This window comes from Copadichromis virginalis, linkage group LG14 (genome assembly GCF_057382275.1).
Source record: "Copadichromis virginalis isolate Kocher_CV1m ecotype Utaka linkage group LG14, C_Virginalis_male_GT1.1, whole genome shotgun sequence".
Lineage (NCBI taxonomy): Eukaryota > Metazoa > Chordata > Actinopteri > Cichliformes > Cichlidae > Copadichromis > Copadichromis virginalis.
Genome location: NC_140631.1, coordinates 37,483,810 through 37,504,634, shown reverse-complemented (window position 1 = coordinate 37,504,634; position 20,825 = coordinate 37,483,810). Strand labels below are relative to the sequence as shown.

Below are 20,825 nucleotides of genomic sequence, written 5' to 3'. Positions count from 1 at the left end.
CTACTATGTGTGTATGTGTTTTTGTGATAGGCAGGTGTGGGTGCCTTGCTTGCTGGCTGCCTTGAATTTCTCCTGTCAGAGAGAGCCAAGATGGCAATTAATCATCATTCATTAACTGCTGATGGACAGTCGCCTTGGCAGAACCCAACACTGACTGGAACTTTTTTGAGGGTTTGCCTCTGTAGAAGTAAATTCCTCCTGATGCTTGGACGTTTTCAAAAGACAGCAGACTAAACTATATAAATTATGAAACAAGATAAAAATCAAAAAGCCAATTTTAAAACTAAGAACCTGCACTGGGCTGCCTGGAAAACAACCTTAGAAGAGAAAACAGATAAAAAGGCATGTGTCTGGAAAACTACAGAGAATTATGTATCGTCTAATGATAACATTAATTTTTTTTTATTAATTTCAAGTTCATAGTTTTTAGAAGGAATCAGAATTTTCCATCAGATGCATAGATGGTACTAACTTCCTGAAAATCAATTTCTTGTGGAATAATGTTTAAAAACGTACGTTTTCTAGATTATCTGTCAAAAAAGTCATATAATCTTGAGCAAAGCACGAAAATTAGACAATTATCTTCCTCACATTAAGTGACAGACCTTACTATAAGTTTAAAACCTTGAACTGACACTAATTGCATCAAATGTGTGGAATTACTTGGATCCCTGTGACATCCAAGTAATTATCAATGATGAGAAGAAACTCCAAATAAATAATAACTGTGTATCAAATATTCTTTAGTTGTCAAAAACTTCAGATGTGCTACATTATGTAGTTTTGTACAAACCTTTGGAGGCTTAGAAGGAGTTATTACCTTGGTGTGTGCAATGAGCAGACAGTTTGAGTGCTCATGTTCGCAGGCAATCTCATATTCAGGCAACATGTCAGCTAGCTGCTGAACAAAGGTGACCACTTCCTGGTGCCAGGGAACATTTGCCATCGTCAGGCTGCTCGCAGAGCTTTCCCCGCAGTATGTCACCCCCTGGAGACACATGAGCAGACAATCAGAAACAGAGTACAGAAAAGAAAGATTTACAGATTTTAACAAACATATTTTTACCCCACAAAATACAGAAGAGAAACGATGCAAGTAAAGGACAAATAATTTCCTGCACAAACTTCAGCAAAACAGCTTTTTGTCTCCATACAAAGGCCTTAGTTTGAGTGACAGAGTAATTTTTTTAGTGCCACAGTGTCTGTCAGCAAGACTGCACGAACTACAAGGCATTACATTAATAAAAGCTTTTTGAGATGTTGAGCAAAGGAAGAACTAGTTCGATTTTTAGATCATATCTGAATCGGTGTCTTTAAAATTGCAAAACAGCCATTGTAGAGCATTAAAACACATCCACTTGTAGTTGCTTAGTACTCCATTTGTTTTCTTTCTCTCTTTTTTAAACACATAAATAGATTTTCCAAGAAACATATTTTAACAGAAGTGGTTTTTTGATTGAACATCAGCTATTAAAAGCATAAATGCTTCTGTATTCATGCCTTCATCAAAAGATTAATACTGAAAAATTAAACTGAGTGAAATATCTAAGACTGGAAAATGCAGAGTCTTTTCTGGTGAGCTTGTACTTTGGATACTAATGGACAGGTATGACTTTCAAATATTTACCAGACCAATAACATGTGTGAGATACTGTAAGATTAGATCAAATACTTTCCTCTGAAAACAAAGTATTATTGCTTAAAATTCTTTAGAGTACAGCAATCAAAAGTAGATTATCCTGTGGAGAAACTGAGACTAGACAGAAGTCCACAAAAACATAAAAAAAAGAAACTGGTAAACTAAACCAATATAGATCTAAAGGAACCACAAAGATGTTCAATGTAAAGCATAAAAATATCCAGATTGTAATTGATTGATAAGATAAGATAAGATAAGATAACCTTTATTAGTCCCACACGTGGGAAATTTGTTTTGTCACAGCAGGAAGTGGACAGTGCAAAAGTTATGAGGCAAAAATTAGAATACAATAAGAATAAATACAGTACACAACTGTACAGAATAGAATAAAATAAAATACTATATACAGTAGAATAAAATAAAATAAATATACAATAAGATAAAAATAGAATACAAATACAAATACTATATACAACTGAGTAAAAATACAACGATGACAGAAAGGATTATTGCACTTAGTATTATTGCATATGTATGGATGTGTGTGCTTGATCAGTTAAAGTCTTTATTATGGAGTCTGACAGCAGTGGGGAGGAAAGACCTGCGAAATCTCTCCGTCCCACACCGTGGGTGCCGCAGTCTCCCACTGAAGGAGCTGCTCAGTGCTGTCACAGTCTGCTGCATGGGGTGGGAGATGTTGTCCATCAGGGATGACAGCTTAGCCGCCGTTCTCCTGTCACTCACCACCTCCACTGGGTCCAGAGGGCATCCTAGAACAGAGCTGGCCCTTCGGATCACCCTGTTCAGTCAGATCAAGTCAATTACAATCAAATTGAGCTGCAGTGAGTTCCTTTTGTTGGCTCCATGAGGGCAATGACTGGCAACTGACCATTCACCTTTTATGTAGTGACTTTTATGATTCATTTGACCCTGATGTTTCTCACTCTAACTAATGCTCATTTTGTGAAATTGTTAAGACTTGATATACAGCAGCGACTCTTCTGATCAATAGTGGCTCTTACTCTGCATTTAATCTTTAGTTGTTATTAATCACTGGCTCTGTTCCACAGTTTGTCATCCTCCCCTCATCTCCAACCAGTCAAGGCAGATGCCCACCCCTCCCTGAGCCTGGTTCTACTTGAGGTTTCTCTTCTGTTGTTGCCAAATTGCTTGCTCGTAAGGTTCATCTGATTGTTGGTGTTTTCTCTGTATTATTGTGGGGTCTTGAACTTGAACTGTTGTGATTTAGCGCTAGATAAAGAGAAACTTTTGCAGAGGAGAAAGCAATAAGGTGAATACACCTTTCACGAACTTTTGCCATTATCTGAAAGAATCTGCTGCAGACTGAAACCCCGTGTCAGACTGTCATTTGCTCTTGGCTTTGCATTATACACCAAAAAGATTGTGGAGGTCACAGACAACTGTTTTGTCGGAGCTTGAAGTTTTTGTATTTCTTAGTGAATAATCACTGAGCCAGCCTCTTAATAGTTCAGTACACCTCTCAAAGCAGTACAGAGGAAGAAGAAATCAGTGTATGCATCAGGATTTAAGGAATGTTTTCAGTAGTACCTATTCAGATATGAGATTTTCAGAAAAAAAAAAAAAAAGGTCCTGTACAACTGGAAAAATAGATGTATTTAAACATGATTATTGATATGGCAAAAACTGGAAAGAGTCGGGGACCTTCACAAACAGAGATGTTACCTAAAACCATTTAAGAAAACAATTTTACAGAGGAGTTAAAAGTAAGAATCCACAGCACACGACGTAACTGTCTTTTGAAGAAATCTTTACACAGACCCAGCCAGCCATTACTTATTTTAATTAAAGCTTTACACATGAACCACTGCATCATGTTCCTGTAACGACTAACTGCATAAACTTTAAATAAAAGGTGTGATTCACAATAATCACAATAAGTTTAGTGAAAGGCAGTGAAACCAATAAAGTTAATGCCTAAAGATAAAATTTCATTAGCCACAAACCTTTGAATGGTTTTGTTAAATATACTGCTGTAGGTCATCTTCACAGCATAAAGCACACCTGAACAGTATTTTATAAGTTCTTATAAGCTTGAAGAAAATGAGCTGAAAGACCCTGTTTTACACAGTTCCTTCGGTATGATATATTGTTGTCAACATGTATTTCACAGTTTTCATTTTTCAGTTGTTGTTCCTTTAGCGGTCTCCTCATCTGCCTCCATCTCAGCCTCTCCCATCATCCTCCTCTATCACACCAATCCTCTGCTTGTCCTCTTTCACTACATTCAAAAATGTTCTCTGTGGTTTTCCTCTTTTCTTCATGACTGGCAGCTTCATATTTAACATCCTTTGCCCACTATATCCACTCTCTCTCCTCTGCCCATTACAATGCTCAATCCTAATCCTGTCCATAATGGTCACTCCCAATGGAAATCTTAATATCTTCAGCTCTGCCACCTCCAGTTTGGTGCCCCTACTTTTTGCTAGTGCCACCATCTGCAAACCATCATACAACTCACTAAAAACTCAATTTGGCTGCTCAGATAACCACAGTAGATGAATCTGCATTGTTGATTTTTTTTATGTCATATGCCTTTCCTGAAACAACACTCCCAGGGATCTATGTCTCCTCTCATTCTCAAACGGAGGATCTTTTGCTTTTAGGCGAATACATTAACCACTGCACCACTAAGCACTGTAACTAAAGCTGTGAAAATCATCTCTTTCACTCTTGGTACAATCCACTATTTAAATACTGTACTGTGACTCTTCTGAGTCTGCTTTTGTTATCTTTTAGATTCTTTGTTAAGTAAGACCCAAAGAAAAAGCCCCAAGTACTAATTTGTCTGTTAGAAATAATCTATTTGGCTTCAAACTCTGGAAGTTTGAAGACATGACATGTCCAGGGAAGTAAAAATAGTTGATGCTTCACCATTTCACAGAGCCAGATTTAAAAAAAACAAAGACAAAACACAAATCTGACAGATGAGGTAAAACTTCTTAATCCAATAAAAAATCATTTTCACCTAAGAAAGAATTGGTTGTCAAATGAAACAAACAGTTTCATTTCTCTGTTGGAGAATTTACTCCACTCCTCAGAGAGAGGCTACCCAAACAGCAGTTTTACAACTGATCTCTTTCTCGCACCGGTCCACCCATTTCAAGACTGCCATTCACATTTATTCTAGTCAATCTACTGAGGAGCTGTAGGGGATCTGTGAATCCAGTTGTGAGCTGCAGCCATTTCTACACTAATCCAACCTCATATGTCTTCTAAGACTGATTGAAAATTCACTGCACCAAAAAAAAAAGTTAACACAGAGTGTAAAATTTCTTTGGGTTGGGTTTGAAAAGACAGAAATTGGGTGGCTGAGGGCAAACACAGTGGGAGCGCTGTACAAAATTGATGGGAGACCTTGGAGTTATCAGCCTTGCCCGGAGGCCTGCTGAATAAAGATCAACCATTCAGGACTCTGTATAAATCATCAGGAAGGGGCCTGGGCAGGAGGAGTGTGCAGCAGGAAGAGATGGGGAAAGATCTTTGAGATATATGGTAGAAGATATTGTGCTATGTGGGAGAGATGGAGCAAAAATAATAAGAGTCCCTCACCTGTTCAAATAATCTATGTCTCTTACCTTTAATGGAAATCATAAATGTTGGTCATTGAGGCCTCACTCACGCTGTGCAACATATCCCTGTGCACTTTTCACCAAATTTATCTCAATACACTTACATGCTGGCCTGGCTCTTCTCTTTCTGTGTCTCTTTTGCTCTCAGTAATCCATTTCCTTTCAGGCCAAGTGAGAGACTGTGGCAGAGTAAATGGTATTGATGCTGGACTAAGATGATAAATTAGGCACTGGGCAATTGGATAGAGGATGGTAAACTGTACAGGCAGAATGTGTTGTGCCACATAAGATGATGAACTAGTTATTAGTGGGTCAGTAATAAAGGTCTTGTTGCTGGTGATGGTGGACATGCACATAAGCATACAATTCATCATTCTTAAAGAGCCACAATTCATCTTAATTAATGGATGCTATACGTACACACATACAGACTCAATGAACACTGAAGCTGTTCTGAAGGCTCATTTTTAACAACTGTTGAAAAAAAATTGTTGTAATATACCACTGGGAAGGTAATTAAGTTGATTTTTTTCAGGTTTCCAGATGTTTCTGATCATAACTATGGTAACAATGTCATAAATTTTCCCACTTCAGTATGTTCCTAGTCTGCTACCCGTAATCTCTCAAAAAACTCTTAAACCTAGCATTTTGTCCTCATCCTATCCGCAAACCTTTGGACTTTTAGACTGAAGCATGTTTGTTAAGCCATTTATCACTGACCTATGAATTTATTCATGAGGAAAGAATGGCACCTAACTCAAGGGTTAACTAGTATTGTGTCTACAGATAACAGACAACTCGGGAAAGAACCAATTTAAAATACATAAACACCTAAGATAATTTCGTTTGATAATAAAATTGTATTTTTTGCTGAAACAAGGTGATTTCCAAAAACCTAAAACTTGGCATATCTTGGCATGCTGTGCAGTGTGTCCTTAAAGATAAAATGAGGAAACTGGACAAATAAAGGACAAAAGAAAAAGAGAGTTCAGTCTTGAAGAATAAAGCTGGTCATACCAAATACTATTATTTTAATAGTATTTGGTATAGTACATGCAGACATAATATTTCCATGTCTGCATGTGTTTCAGTAAATCACTGCAACTCTTTCCCAATTTTCCTACCAAAATATAAAGAAACAAGGGGTGGTTTAAGACTGTTGGAAAGTACTGTAAATCTTAAAAAAAAAAAAAGGACAAGTTAAAATTATTATAACTACTAAAGCCATTCACAGGCCCAAGCAACCCCACCGGTCAGCAGTAAAAGCCAATTTGAGAGCTAGCGATATGATGACAAAGGAATTCACTCTATCATACTGTCATTAATCCATCCTGGGATGTACTAATTACTGGACCCATGATGCTGAAGTTGATAGCTTGCCCAGAGCTGCCAGTAGCCAGAGAAGTTTATCTGTTCAGTAAGGGACAATATACTCTTCATTGTGGAAACAGGGAAGAGGAGGACAGAGAGATAAGAGGGTGACAGAGAAAGATAATTAAGGAAGAAAAGACACAAAAGCCTTTATAACATGAAGGAGAGTTCACCCTGAGAGTGACCTGTGCAAGAGAGACAGCTTAAATTATTAACTGTCAAGATGAGGCAGAGATTTCACTGTGATTTTCAGTGATCTGAAGGTCAGACTTTGAGAGACCAAAATTGTATAAAGACTGATAGATATATAATTACATATGTACAACTGAATATTGGACAAATGCTAGGGCAAATGTGGGCATTGAATAAAGCAATAAAGTACCGCTGTTTCCGCTACCACATAAAATGTGGCTGTATTTGTGAGGAAGTAAGCCAAAATTAGTGCTGTAGAAGTTATGACTTTCCAATATATTATTAAAAATATTGCTTAAATGTGATCAATAACAAAGAATTGTGTAAAATATCCTTAATAATTTGTCATCTATGTTTTCAAATTAGTTTTGTCTTTATGTACCTTTGTACTTTATGGTAATCACTGTGCAGATACACTGATGACAAGGAAACAGCAAGTTGTACTATTTACAGCACAGGTGTGTATGTGATGGTCTCAAGTCCGTCAAGACAAAGCGGTTTGCTTATCATGCATCACATTTTAATTAAAGCCCTAATGCATTTACATACAGTATATCAGTCGGTATCAATCCAACTGCTAGTCACTTCAAATGTTAGCTTCCAAGTTGAGATAAGGTCTCTGGATGCGGCATCGCTGTTAGTCTCCTGTACCAGAGGATGTGGTCTTTTATTGGCTGACGTTTTTACACACTCCAGAGAACAGGCAAAACTGTTAATGTGGGTTTGTAGTTTGCCTTCATTAAAGAAAGGCATATAAGAAAAGACAAGCCAAAAATATTTCAAGGTCTGACGTCCCATATTTGGTGGTTTCCTCTCCACTACAATGCTCCCCACTGTCTTGTTAGTGTTCTGCCTCTTCAATATAATAAAATGGCATGTAGTGTTGGGTCAATACAGAGTCCTGTGAGAGAATGTCAATAATAAACTGTCTCAATAGACAACTTGGATTGAAAAAGGAGCACATCATAAACTCGATCAAGCAAAGACTTGCTTGAAGCACCACGCCGATTACTTGAGAGCAATAAAACACAGCAAGCAAAGCAAACTTAGTAGTACATAAAAGAACTGGGGGAGATACAGATGGGGATCCATTAATTACCACACAGGCGGTTGAATTTTTGCACACATGGCAAATTAAGTCCTTTTTCTTCTACAGCACCTACAAATCAAGCTATAAAGGTATGTCACTACACAACTTTAGTAGAAATAAAGATCAGGTAAAAGGATGAATTGGTAACAAACAACTACAACTCACTATAAAGAATAAATTGGAATACTTCTATGGCTTAACGTGTGAGTATCTAGACAGGTAACTCAGTACATATGCCCAACCCTGCTAATCCCCAGCAGCTCTGTAAAAGACTACATTTAAAAAAGTCTAAGTACCAAAGTTGCATGTCATAGTTGAGACATCAAGTATTCTTTACAAGACTGAAGTCTTCCAATGTTATGGTAATTTTTCAATGCTCCCTTGGAAACGCTTGACAAGCCCGACATTAATGCTCTTAACCAATCCTTGCCATGCAGCCAGTTTCTAAAAGAGTCAGATTATAAGCTCAGAGCAAGACATGTTTAGAAATGATTTTTAACCTGTTGACCATTTCCATATGGCAACTTACTTCAATAGAATCTAGCTAGACACACAAAAAGAAAGCTCTAAAAGGTTCAGTTTAGGTGAAAGATAGCTTATCCTACCAAGTTCTGTGCCAGAACCTGAGAGAAGTTTTGTCTTCCCAACCTGTCATCTAAATACAGAAAAAAGTTGATTTACCATGAAAGGATACATGTTGTATTTGGAAATGATAAAAGACACAGTAGAACTACAGTGATTGATTTTGCTATGTTGAACAATACTTAAAAAAATTTGAAACAATATGTGCTTTAAAGTTACATAAAAGATCAAGGCTAAAGACATTTAAACTGAACATGTAGAACGCACTTGTGCCTTTTATATACTAACATGTTTGAACTAATGGCATGACATCCAGACAGTGCTACAATGTCTGGTGTGAACAGCAAAATGAAAAGACTGCTCAGGTCAACAACAATCTTACTTGTGGTCCTGCATAGATTGCTTATAACAAATTCTGTTGTGTGTGTCTGTGTGTCGTTGCACATTCAGCAACATGATGCAACATCAGAAGAGCAGAACATGAATGGGGAGAGGAGATGATTGCTGCTGAGTTCTGCAAAGCGTCATCTCACTTTCTCTCTGTGGAGTTTGCAGAAGTCAAGACTGTGAACCGAGATAGCAAAACAGGCACATTTCTACGGTCTTTTTAAGTGTCAGCAGTCTGCTCAAATATGCTATGGTGGGCTACAGAACACCTCAGTAAGCAGGAGCAGAATTACAGCAAACTATAGTCTAGAGCAGGGACATATAGTGAACAGGGCAAATCTTTGTGAGCATGGAGCAACAGTGAGCATGGAGTTAATGCAGGTGGGCAGAACAAGTGATTTAAAATAAATAAATTTCCGCTTTGTAACTTAGATTAAAATTGCCATTAAATGTGTATAATGCAAAGGGAATGAACTAATAAACAAAACCTAGGAATTTCATTTTCTGAAAACACACAGAAGACAAACCCTCATCTTTAACAATGCTCTTGATTAAGACTTTTAACCCCCAAATGCTCCTGGCTGGCTGATAGATAACATTGTGCTTGTACAACTCAGCTCCCAGGTATGATTCAGTGTAATTGTGGGCAGCCTAGTACTAAAAAAACCCCTAAACTTCACTTCAGTAAACCTAGCCTGCGTGAACGAAGGTTAAAGAAAGTAATAGCTACAGTAACTGTGAGCAGTGAGATCCCAGCGGACACTGTGTCATAGTTGGACTCCTAAACTGTACTCTGGATTATGAATGAGAGGATGTGTGGAAGCATTGCCATGTGAGGCTCCGTGCAGACAGAGGCTCACGGTGAATATTAATTTTGACTTTGGAAACCTTGCACCTCTTCTTCTGCCTTTATATCAGGACACTGAAGATAAGGGACAAGTAATGGTGCACATGTAAGATGTGTCATGATGATGTGTCATTTATGTGTAAATGGATAAGGAAAGAAGTAAATGGTAAATGGCCTGTATTTATATAGCGCTTTACTAGTCCCTAAGGACCCCAAAGCGCTTTACATATCCAGTCATCCACCCATTCACACACACATTCACACACTGGTGATGGCAAGCTACATTGTAGCCACAGCCACCCTGGGGCGCACTGACAGAGGCGAGGCTGCCGGACACTGGCGCCACCATGCCCTCTGACCACCACCAGAGTAGAGCAAAACACTTCAGACCAATCAGATCACACCTCCACACTCAAGTTAGAGTAGAATCAACACAAGTAATACTCAACTTTGGTTTACTTTTTTAAAAATCTCTGTTTGACATAGTGTTTCTGCTGGCTTACTATTATAAGGAATATAAACTGTTTATAGTGTTATATTTCTCTTATGTTTCTCTTTTCTCTCTACATTATTTTTATATAGAAAGAATTAATTTAGTTAATTAATTAATCAACTAAAATTGCACAAGTCACAAAATCCTGTGTTTTGTCACTAAACCTGCCTCATTTGTCTATGTCTATATGTATGTACTTTTATAATTGACAGACCCTAAAAGAAATAATGACATCACAGTAGACGTGACAGAAGATGTGAATAAAGAAGTGAATATTTACATTTATGGTGTCTTTGCATGACAGAATAATCATAAGGCATATAGTGCTTTAATAAGATTTGTGTTTTTTGGGGAATATGGAAGAAAAAGAATTGGGAATTAAATAAACCTGCACTACAAGCGTGTGTTGACAGATCTTAAGACGCAATCTGACACAATAATTACAATTTAATGATATAACACTGACAATTAAGAACTTTCCAGTGGGACATCCCCTAATTAAAATGTCTGGACACTCCAGTACGGAGGTTAGCAACCTCCAACCACAGGTTATAATTTGGATTAACTGTAATCCTGCTCTTTTTCTCCCATTGTTTGGTAGGAGGAGCTAAAATAGCTTGTTTGATGTTGAAGGTTGCTGATGCCTACCCCAGTAAAACCAAAAAATGTATATTATTATAGATAGATTCTATGTTTTATTTGGGAATAGAATGGTGTGTATGTGTGAGTTTGGTGATGGAGTTTTTATTATGGATGAATTATGATTTTTTTTATTAATTATTATGTCTTTTTTTTATGTTTTATGGACAACAGATGGAAATTAGCCCTTGGCTATAATCTGGTATGTTTACATTCATGTAATTTTTTTACATTTATGTTCATTAACATGCACTGTCCTAAATAAATAAATTAAATTAGAGGATAGAGCTGTCAAAAACTCTAAATTCATAGTTGTAGATTAACAATTGAGACAACGACTTTTTCAACATACTTCCACAAAAGCCTTCCTGTCAGGCAGGGGGCTTGTTTAATGTTAAGCATTCTCCAAACCTTTTCACCACTACAGGTGAGAAGAGCAATCTAGAAACTTTTTGTCTTCACTGACAGAAAAACCCCTTCCTGTTAGTGTCTTTCTGACATGAACGGGAAAAAGACATCCAAGATGGGGCTCTATCACCAACACTACTTGATGTGGTGCACTTCATAATGAGCTCAAACTCTTTCACATTTTTCACTATGACAGCTGTAGCTCAGATTGCCACCAGGTGTCCCCTCCCACACTATTAATACCATATCCGCCAAATGACCGAGGATAAGGTCAGTGAATGTGGTACACAGCACACCAGTTCAGTGAATTTATCCAATATATGTAGTAACAGGAACGGCACAAATGTTTTACACACTTCAGGCAATTAGGCAATCATGCTACACCACAATGATATATACATGAAAATACATGCTGAGATACGTAATGTTGTTAAATCCTACCTTGACCTCAATGAAGTCTGGCTGGCCCAATGCTATGAGCTCTGAGTAAGCCTGCATCTCCTCCACATTCCAGGATTTGACCAGCGTCAGTCTGTACACCGTCCTCTGTTTCTGTGGATGAATAAACAGATTTTTGGGAGTGATGTAAGAAGTCATAAGGTGTGGGAATAGCTATGATATCCAATAAAGAGATGCCATATGTATCAATCTTTTAGTTTACATTTCATCAGTAAGAACTTATAAACTTAAGTTCTTAGTGCTACTCAAAAGATTCTGAAGTGACAATATATCTGCAAGACACTGACATATAGATTACAAAACACTGAAGGAAAAACTTCATTTTTAATTCGGTTTCTAAACCACAGTTACCTTTGTGACTTGTGTATTATATAGAATATTCGTTCAAATTAGAAAGGACAAGCATGCATTATTTTCCTCTGGCACACATTGGTATACAAAGCTGATGAGTCATTTATAACTTTTGAACTTAACCACTTCGTTTTTTTTTGTTTTTTTTTTCAAATCACTTCCAGTGACAGTATGTCATCACCAACATCTGTTCACTGGAGGCAACACAGCTGCTCACAGATGTCAGCTGCCGTATTTCCTCCTAAATCAGTTAGCAAATGGTTGCTAACCCTCTGTTACAAAAGAGCTGCATGTTATATTATTTACTGTGTAACACTTTTTCAAATTCAATACTTTGCACTACAGACACAACACACAAAAATCTCCACAATACACTGGGACTCCAGCAGCACTGTAAGCCAGTGAATAGTGGAGGGAATTGTGGACTGCATGTGGACTTTTAATGAATAAAAAGCTGCCAGCACCTTCAGTTGTTCGGCTTCAGTAAGCATAAGCTATGTGAGCAGAGGAGATAGAAATATAAAAAGAAAACAACCGTGAGGCACACTACACAAATGAAATGATGTTTCGGGTAAACATCTTAAAATTTTAGAACTTTTTTTTTTTCCCCTTTCAAGGATGAAGTAAGAGAATGACACAGTTCTAGCTGCCACAAAAGACCATGTAGCTCTAGAATTGAGAACCCTAGGCTTTGTACATTCAATAAGCAGGAGTGTGGAGAGTGTAACCCTAAACGGAGCTGTTTGTTATGAAAATATTAACATGAACAAAGTAAGTTAAATTATTTAAAAATATTAGAATGAAAAGTACAGAAATTTGTGTTTGGCTGACAATTGATTGTTGTAACAATACTTCTTGGTAATATATGCCTGAAAAGCTTGTTTATTTCCCCTTAAATGGTGGCAAATTTGTAAGGAAAATACATTTGCAGGTTGAGCAGCATTTGTTTATATTGTCATTTGTGTCATGGTTCTGGGTCCTTGATACAGGTTTATGAGTTTGCTTAGTCTTTTGGTCACTTCTTGCAGGTTAATGAGATGCTAATGTTCAGTTTGGAGAGCCTCCGAGTTATGTAATGTTTCTAGTTCTTAGTTCTTTTTTAAAAATTTCGTTCCCTTTCGTGTCCAGTTTGTCTTTGTCTCTCCTTGCTGTCTCCTCCAATGTGTCCCTAGTGTGTAGCCCATCATGTCGATCTATTAATGTCAAGTTCGATGTCATTCTCTTTCTCTCTGTCCCTTGCTCTCGCTCTGTTTAGTCAGTCGTGTCTCAGCGCTGTTCCCCTATCTCGTTAGTTAGATTATTGTTCAGCTGTGTTCCCCAGGTGTTTCCTCTCCGCCCCGATTCCCTCATGTGTATATATCGTCTGTGTCTCTTTGTTTTCTTTGTTCAGCGCCTCCAGTGTTTGTTTCCATGAGTGACTGCCAGTTACTTAGTAGGATTTATTTCCAGAAATAAAGCAGTTCAGTTCAGTCAAGCCTGAGAGTCCTGCATTTGGGTCCCAACCTGCCTGCCACACTCGGGTATATGTATTCATATAAGGCTTCAGTGAAGGGTAAGGATCTGGCCACATTATTATGGCCCTGGACAGAGTTGTTATGACTGCTCACTGCAATTGTAAAACAGCGGGTCACAAGTCCACATGTATGGAGGACCCATTTTACAGCTTACAGCACTTTAGGAAAAGCATCTGCTGTAAAGATGTTGGGGCCTGAAACCACAGGACACCTTATAAAGTCCATGCCTCTGTGGATTAGACCTATCTCAGCAGTCCAAAGGGTACCTACACAATACTGGGCAGGCTTAAATGTTACAATTATAAACAGCTTTGAACCGAAATACGGGATAAGAATACCTGATCTGTATCTCATGAGTCGGCCATTTTTCCCAGGTAAGTAAAACAGGAAATATAGAATCACAGTTCAGTGGTGTAGATACAGTAGAAACTGAATTGTTGTCAATATGACAGAGAGGAAGAGAAGCAAGGAAAGCCAAGAGATTGTAAGAACAGATGATATGACAAATGGTTGGTACAAAGACTCAAGCAAATAACATCGAGAAAAGAAAGCGCACTCTTTCCCTCATTTCCTCTCCATCTTCCTCTTGCACTCGAAGGTTATCTCTAACACTAGGTCCTTTCAGCCCAATAGGGAAGGGGATAATTGGCCAGTGGAAGCAGGGAGGTGAGGTATTTCAAGCTGTCTCTATTCCAAATCCAACACGAAGGCACAACTCTATCAATCCCAAGTGCACTGGCAGGGAGGCCAAGTGGGGGAGAGGAGGAGAGCTGTCAAACAGAGAGCATAAAGGATAAGCGGATGGAGAGAGAGCCCACCGTGAAATGAAGACTTACGAACAGGGAGGTGAATGGGATGGGAGGGGGATTGGCAACAGAAAGGTTATTTCTGGACACTGCACACAGACATGCTGTAGTATTACAGTCAGATGTGCATATGCAAACACAGAAGTACAGGTACAACATCCATATTGAACTGAATCACATGACCTCTAATGCTAAATAAACATCTGTGTTCATGTACTTTGTCCTGAACCATCAACCTTCCAATTAGTAGATGACCTGCTCTACCTCCTGAGCTCCAGCCAACCCTTTGGACACACACACTACAATTCAAACTATTAAAAACAAACAATATGCAACATTCTCATGCCCCCCAGAATGGCACGGCATACATAATTGCAAGGTCTGCAGATTTGACTTTTGCTGACATTTATGCAAAACAGATTGTGCGCATTAGATGTCATCGCTAGTATCGCTAATATGCAATATGCAAATGAAAATGCTTAGCCAAGAAAAACTGATATCAGATATTTCTGACAACTTCAGAAATAATTGTATTGATTGATGCCTCATCCGACTATCAGACAATGGAGCAATATTTACAATAATGAGATTGCAGGCAGAAATCAGTAAATATGCCACAGGGTAAAATTGTGTGTGCACGTGTGTGTACATCTCATATGTGCAGTTACAGCATGTTCATATTTTCCTGCTGTGGTCAGGTTAAACTGGTGATATAGATCCAAATAGAGTGTGATGATCACTTGTAGTTTGCTTCACGCCAAGCACTGAAAAACACCTCAAGCTGGGCAGCATTAATGAATAAGTCCCAATATTAAAGGATTAAACATGAGGACACAGGCTCATCACAGATACAGCTGAGAAAGTATTTTTCAAATTTGTATGTTATGTTGCTGCTCCATAATAAATACGTTTTGATTTTTTTTGTAAATGTATTTATAATTCTAACCTGAAATATGTATATAATATTTTATATCAAAGCAAAAAACAAAAGTTTCACAGAAACTGCCTGCAATGCTAAGACACAGCTCCGTGTTGGGAATAAAAAAAAAAATAGTGGCAGAGAATAAACCATGGTAAGAGAGCTGATGACCACTAAGCTTCAGAGATCCAATTTGGAAATGAAAAAGCTCCAGGAAAACAATCATAACCACACCTGTACAGTACATTGATCTGACTTTCATGGTAGAGTGGGCAGACAGAAACCAGTATACAATATATAAGGGGCTATAATGGGCAAATACTGGCAAATATAAGCATGTTATGGTATCAATGAGATGTCGTAGGGCATCTCATTGAAAAAATAAGAAGTGTGTAGCAAAGCTCACTCCACGCCCTTTCATATGATATATTACTCAATGTGGTTTCTTGAATTTGAAGGTCAAGTTTGATCTTGGATACTAACAATGGAGGGGTCAAGGTCAAATGCTTAACCAGCCTAAGTACTCAAGACCTAGTGTAGTTTTAAGACTATCCATAAAAACTGTGGGTAATATATTTGGTGTGACCTTGACCATGATGCCATTGTCACCAAAATTAGATCAGCTCGAGCTACTATTGGGATCAGAATCAGAAACTTTATTGTCATTGTCACGAGAACAACGAAATGAAGAATGGTCATACCATCACACAAAATTTGGAAATGATATCATGAAAACTGCATGAAAACAAACAGACAAACAAATTGAACCGATTATATACTCCCTTCCTTTTGGGGGGAGAAGGAGTGATTGCTCATGTCTTCTGTACAGTAATTTAATTATAAGTTAATATACTATACAAGTTTAAAAAAAACAAACAACATAAATAATTCAGTGTTAGCTGAAGGAGGGTTGACATTACCAAAATGCTGCAACATAAAATGTGAAGAAAAAAAAAAGTATCTACATACTTATTGAACAGGTTTTATTTGCAATAGAGACACTGCAGACTTTATCCTTCTCAAGGTCATTTGGTGGTTAATAGACCCATTTATTTATTTGGGGGGGGGAAGCAGCCAGGTAGCAAGGTGGAGGTTGTGATAATGGATTTTCCCTCTTCTTGGAATGACAAAAACTTCTAAAAGTCTATTGAAAGCACTTTAAACCTGCTGAAATGAATCTATGAGCACAGATCACAAAGACAAGTCGATAAGGTCACTGTCACCACAATAAGAATGAAAACATAGGTCTCTGTTTCTCTTAAAGTTGCAAAAAGAACAGGCAGAATAGCAAGGCGACATTTCACACTTGAATAGCTGCTCCCTGTCATTTGTTGGGATCTCAGTGTCAATATATGGAAATGGGTAAACAGAGAAGACCCCTCCTTCTGAGGTTTCTACAAAGGTCGATCAAGTTAAGCAGTATTAGTCAAAGACTGCTGCTGTAAGCTGTTATGACCTGGGAAAAAAAACATATCAGCAACTATTTTATAGGCACTAAATTAATCATATTTACAGTAACATTCAGGTTAGTGAAATTCTGTAGGCTTTAACAGCAGCATAACATCCACACATTAAAACTTTAATTGTGACTGACACAGTATAAAACTGATAATTATCACATCTGCGTTGCAGGTTTAAGAATGACTTCTTTCGTTCTTTTCAATTAAAATATGGTATTAAAATACTACATTGCCACTGCTAATTTTTGCTATATTTTTTATGTAACCCAGGACAGTTATGTGGTTTGGCTCTGGGCCAAGATTTTTAGGACAGGAATAACAATGTATGAATGTGTGAAAAACATTTTTACTTTTAATTTAGCGTCCCAATGGAAAGCAAGCACATTCTTTTTAGGGCTCAATACCATGCTATCGTAAAAGTCTGCAGATAATTTAATAATGCTAGTTTTTATCCAGTTGAATTTTACCGAGGAGTCAGATTCTTTATCAAACTGAACCCCACAGCCCAGCTGATCACTTGTCTAAGATCCTGGATGAAAGCTTACTTTTTCTCCCAGGGCCTTGAGGCTATCCAGGAAGCGCGGCCAGAAATCCTTGAAAAGTGGCCGGTCGATCTTCTTCAGACTGTCTTGGGTGCTGGCATCCACACTGACATACAACTGAGTAACTGGCACCAAACTCCTAAAAGGAATTTGGTTGAGAAAAGACAAGAATTATGTAGCTGCTGCAAAATTTAAGACGCATTTAAAACAAAAATTACATTCTCCTAAGAAAACACAGTTCTCTGATGCAGGCACTTATATCCTATTCAGACAACGTGATTAATTGCCAACTTGATTCAGTGACACAAGAACATCAAGTCAAATACTCATTGTTGTTGAAGCAATGGTTTTCTTTCTTTTTCTATAGATAATCAATAAACAAGGAGAATACTGAGCTGGAGCTGAGAAAGAAACTGTAAAAATAAAGAGTACCTATTATAAATATCAAGTAAGAAAAAAAAAAACTTATTTGGGTGAAACTGAACTTTGGTCATATAAGTAATCAGAAAAGAGTAATAGAGCAGAAAGTACCACATGAAGAACGTTTATAATACTGGTGAAAGAACAAAAAAACAAATAAAGCAAAAAACAAAAACACATTTCCCCTTGTTAAAAGAGCCGTGGAATAGATTCTCCAACCCAAAGTGCAACAGCTCATCTCCTATAAGATAGCTCTGGCAGACAGGATAAATGGCTGATGCCTGGTGTCCTTGCCTTTAACTTGCTCGATGACTATGTGATAAGCCTGTGACAGGCCAGTTAGCCACAATATTGGATATGTCAGTGTGTGTCGTGAAAACCGGTAAGTGGTTCTTGATAGAGAGGTCAATATCCTGTTCATTTCAAATGGCTCACGCAGCATTCATCCATTACAGTCTAGACTTATAGAAAGTGTCAACAGTATTCTGTGTACTAAATGGGAACACATACAATATTTTTTTCTTTTTTAAACAAGCAGCAGCATCTTCACTAAGAGTCTGTGTGGCTACAAAACCACTGAAAGATTAAAAGGCAATGATAAATTTAGTTTGTGCAGAAGTGGTAACTTTCCTCTTCGGAGTGAAGAATGACATAAAAATACAATAAAAATTTCTGTCTGCTGATCTAATCAAGAATTTAGCAGATTTATTCAACACTCATAGAATGGGCAATCGTGGCTCAAGAGTTGGCAGTTCGTCTTGTAATTGGAAGGTTGCTGGCTCGAGCCCCGGCTCCGACAGTCTCGGTTGTTGTGTCCTTGGGCAAGACACTTTAGCCGTTGCCTACTGGTGGTGGTCAGAGGGCCCGATGGCGCCAGTGTCCGGCAGCCTCGCCTCTGTCAGTGCGCTACAATGTATCTTGCCATCACCAGTGTGTGAATGACTGAATGTAGTGTAAAGTGCTTTGGGGTCCATAGGGACTAAGTAAAGCCCTATACAAACAGGGCATTTACCAGTTACCAACACTCAATTGGAAAACTTATTCTTGAATAAAACATGTCTGCAAACAAAGTAACCTTTGTGTTAGGTAACATTGTTAATAATACAACAGATGTGCACTTCAGCATGCTTTTTTGTAGCATGACAATATTGCCCTGACAAAACTTTTGGTACTTCGTCTTACACTTCACATTACACTGAGTGTGACTCACAAAAACTTTTCATGTTGATGCTTACAGTCCTTCCTGAATCTAAGGCACATTTCACTTACTACACTTAGTATCTAACTGTGTTTGTGGTGAAGCTGTAGTGAAAGAAACATTAATAAAAACAATCGAGACCTTGATTCTTATCGTGGTTAGGAATTTTTTAGTAGGGGAAAAAATGGGTTTGGAATCTACAGTATGTCTTACGGATTAACTACAGAGACCTCACCTTCATAAGGAAAGTCAGAAAATAATATATGTTTACACACTCAGGCAAAGGTACCAACAATCAGCCATTATGGTTTAAATGTTTTTTTTTAATATAATTATAGAAAAGCGTTCAAATTATCCCAGTACATGCAAACATTTAAGGTTTTTAAAAATCCATCAATTTAATGAAGGTTAATTGAAATTATGTGCTGCTCAAAGCACTGAAAAATGGATTATCTTCCCCCCCCGCCGTCTAACTCTTTAATCTTCTTGTTAGGGTTAGGTAGGTTATTAAAGTATGAAAACAGATCAAACTTATTTTAAGATTACTTTAATAGTAAGAACAAAAAGATCATGTAACACACAAAGAAGATATTTTTTCATTTTGCTTGTACCTGATTTCCTGGGGGAACTGCGCATTGGTTACCAAGAAACTGGAGATCTGATGGTGGTGGAGGAGGCGAATGAAGTTGTTGATTTCAGGATACATGATTGGTTCACCAACCAAGGACAGGGCGCAGTGCTTGACTGCTAGGCCCTCCTCATACCTGTCAGGCTTTACTCCAGGGACACCTAGCAGGAGAGACGTCAATGTCGGAGTAGATCATAGTTGTCAGACACAAAAAACAACTGTGTGAAGCAATAGACTGAGGTGAAGGCTGTTTTAGTGATTACCCATTGTAACAGGGCAGCCCTTAGCAGCTGGAAACACAGTGAGATGGACCAAGGCAAGTGTAGTGGAACAAAAAGTATTTATTTACTATACAGCTCTCCTTACAACAATTAACTCGTCGAGCTTCTTCACAGCACAATCAACCCCTCTAATGAGGACTGGCAGCCTTAAATATGTTCAGCTGTCACGGACTAAACCATTATTCCACTCTCAGGTAAATTATTAAATCCCAACCTTCCACCACAACACACTATATGTCAATTAGAATAAATAAATACATAAATAAATTTCACATTTTCATATTAATAAATAGTTCACACTTTAATTTTACACCAAACCCAATATTATAAAAACCCAGAAACCTCAAGCACAAAAAGATTCACCACACTCTCTTAACCCATGGTCTCTCCCGGAACCTTTAAATGGTGTCTGGACCCCTGGGGAAACATTTGCCCAAACACCTTGAAGAGGACACAGGCAAGAAAGGTGAGTAATCATTATCTTACAAACACTTATTTGCACCAGTTTTATTCCTAGATTTCACACACACACACACACACATTTGCATTAGTGTTCCTTACTGGTAAACTTTAATCACAATCTCAATCACCATTCTTCTCTCCTCACAGACAACCACCATATTCCTTGATGAGGAGCAGCTGTGCAGGATCTGAAACAAGGCTACCAACTGATTTTAAAATTCCCAATAAATAGTCAATAAATAATTAAACTTCTTGTGTGTAAATGTTTTACTGTGCAAATCCAGGCTTAAAGTGCAATGCTAAATAAAGTGCTTGATAAGGTGCTTTTAATAAAGTGAAAGGTGTGCTTAAAGTGCTATACAGATAATATAATATAAATAAATGTAGTAAGGGAGTCCTCTTCCTTACACCCATAACCAAAGAGTCACAAGAAATAGATGTGAAGATGAACAAGAGAGATCTAGGGCTTGACATATCTTCATTTCAACTCTTGATCCTAGGCTCTTAAACAGTTAATCCATTTCCT

At 37.8% G+C, this 20,825-nt stretch overlaps 1 protein-coding gene across 3 annotated transcripts in view; it reads right to left on the bottom strand.

Annotated features, from left to right (window-relative positions):
- tyw1 (tRNA-yW synthesizing protein 1 homolog (S. cerevisiae)) overlaps positions 1-20,825 on the bottom strand; it is a 56,405-nt gene that overhangs the window by 8,010 nt on the left and 27,570 nt on the right. For all 3 annotated transcript variants that reach the window (XM_085430767.1, XM_085430769.1, XM_085430768.1), the window contains exons 12-15: positions 19,540-19,717; positions 17,314-17,449; positions 11,701-11,811; positions 821-988 (exon numbers count right to left, since the gene is read on the bottom strand). In XM_085430767.1, the coding sequence (XP_085286893.1) occupies positions 821-988; positions 11,701-11,811; positions 17,314-17,449; positions 19,540-19,717 (593 nt within the window). The remainder of the gene's footprint in view (positions 1-820; positions 989-11,700; positions 11,812-17,313; positions 17,450-19,539; positions 19,718-20,825) is intronic.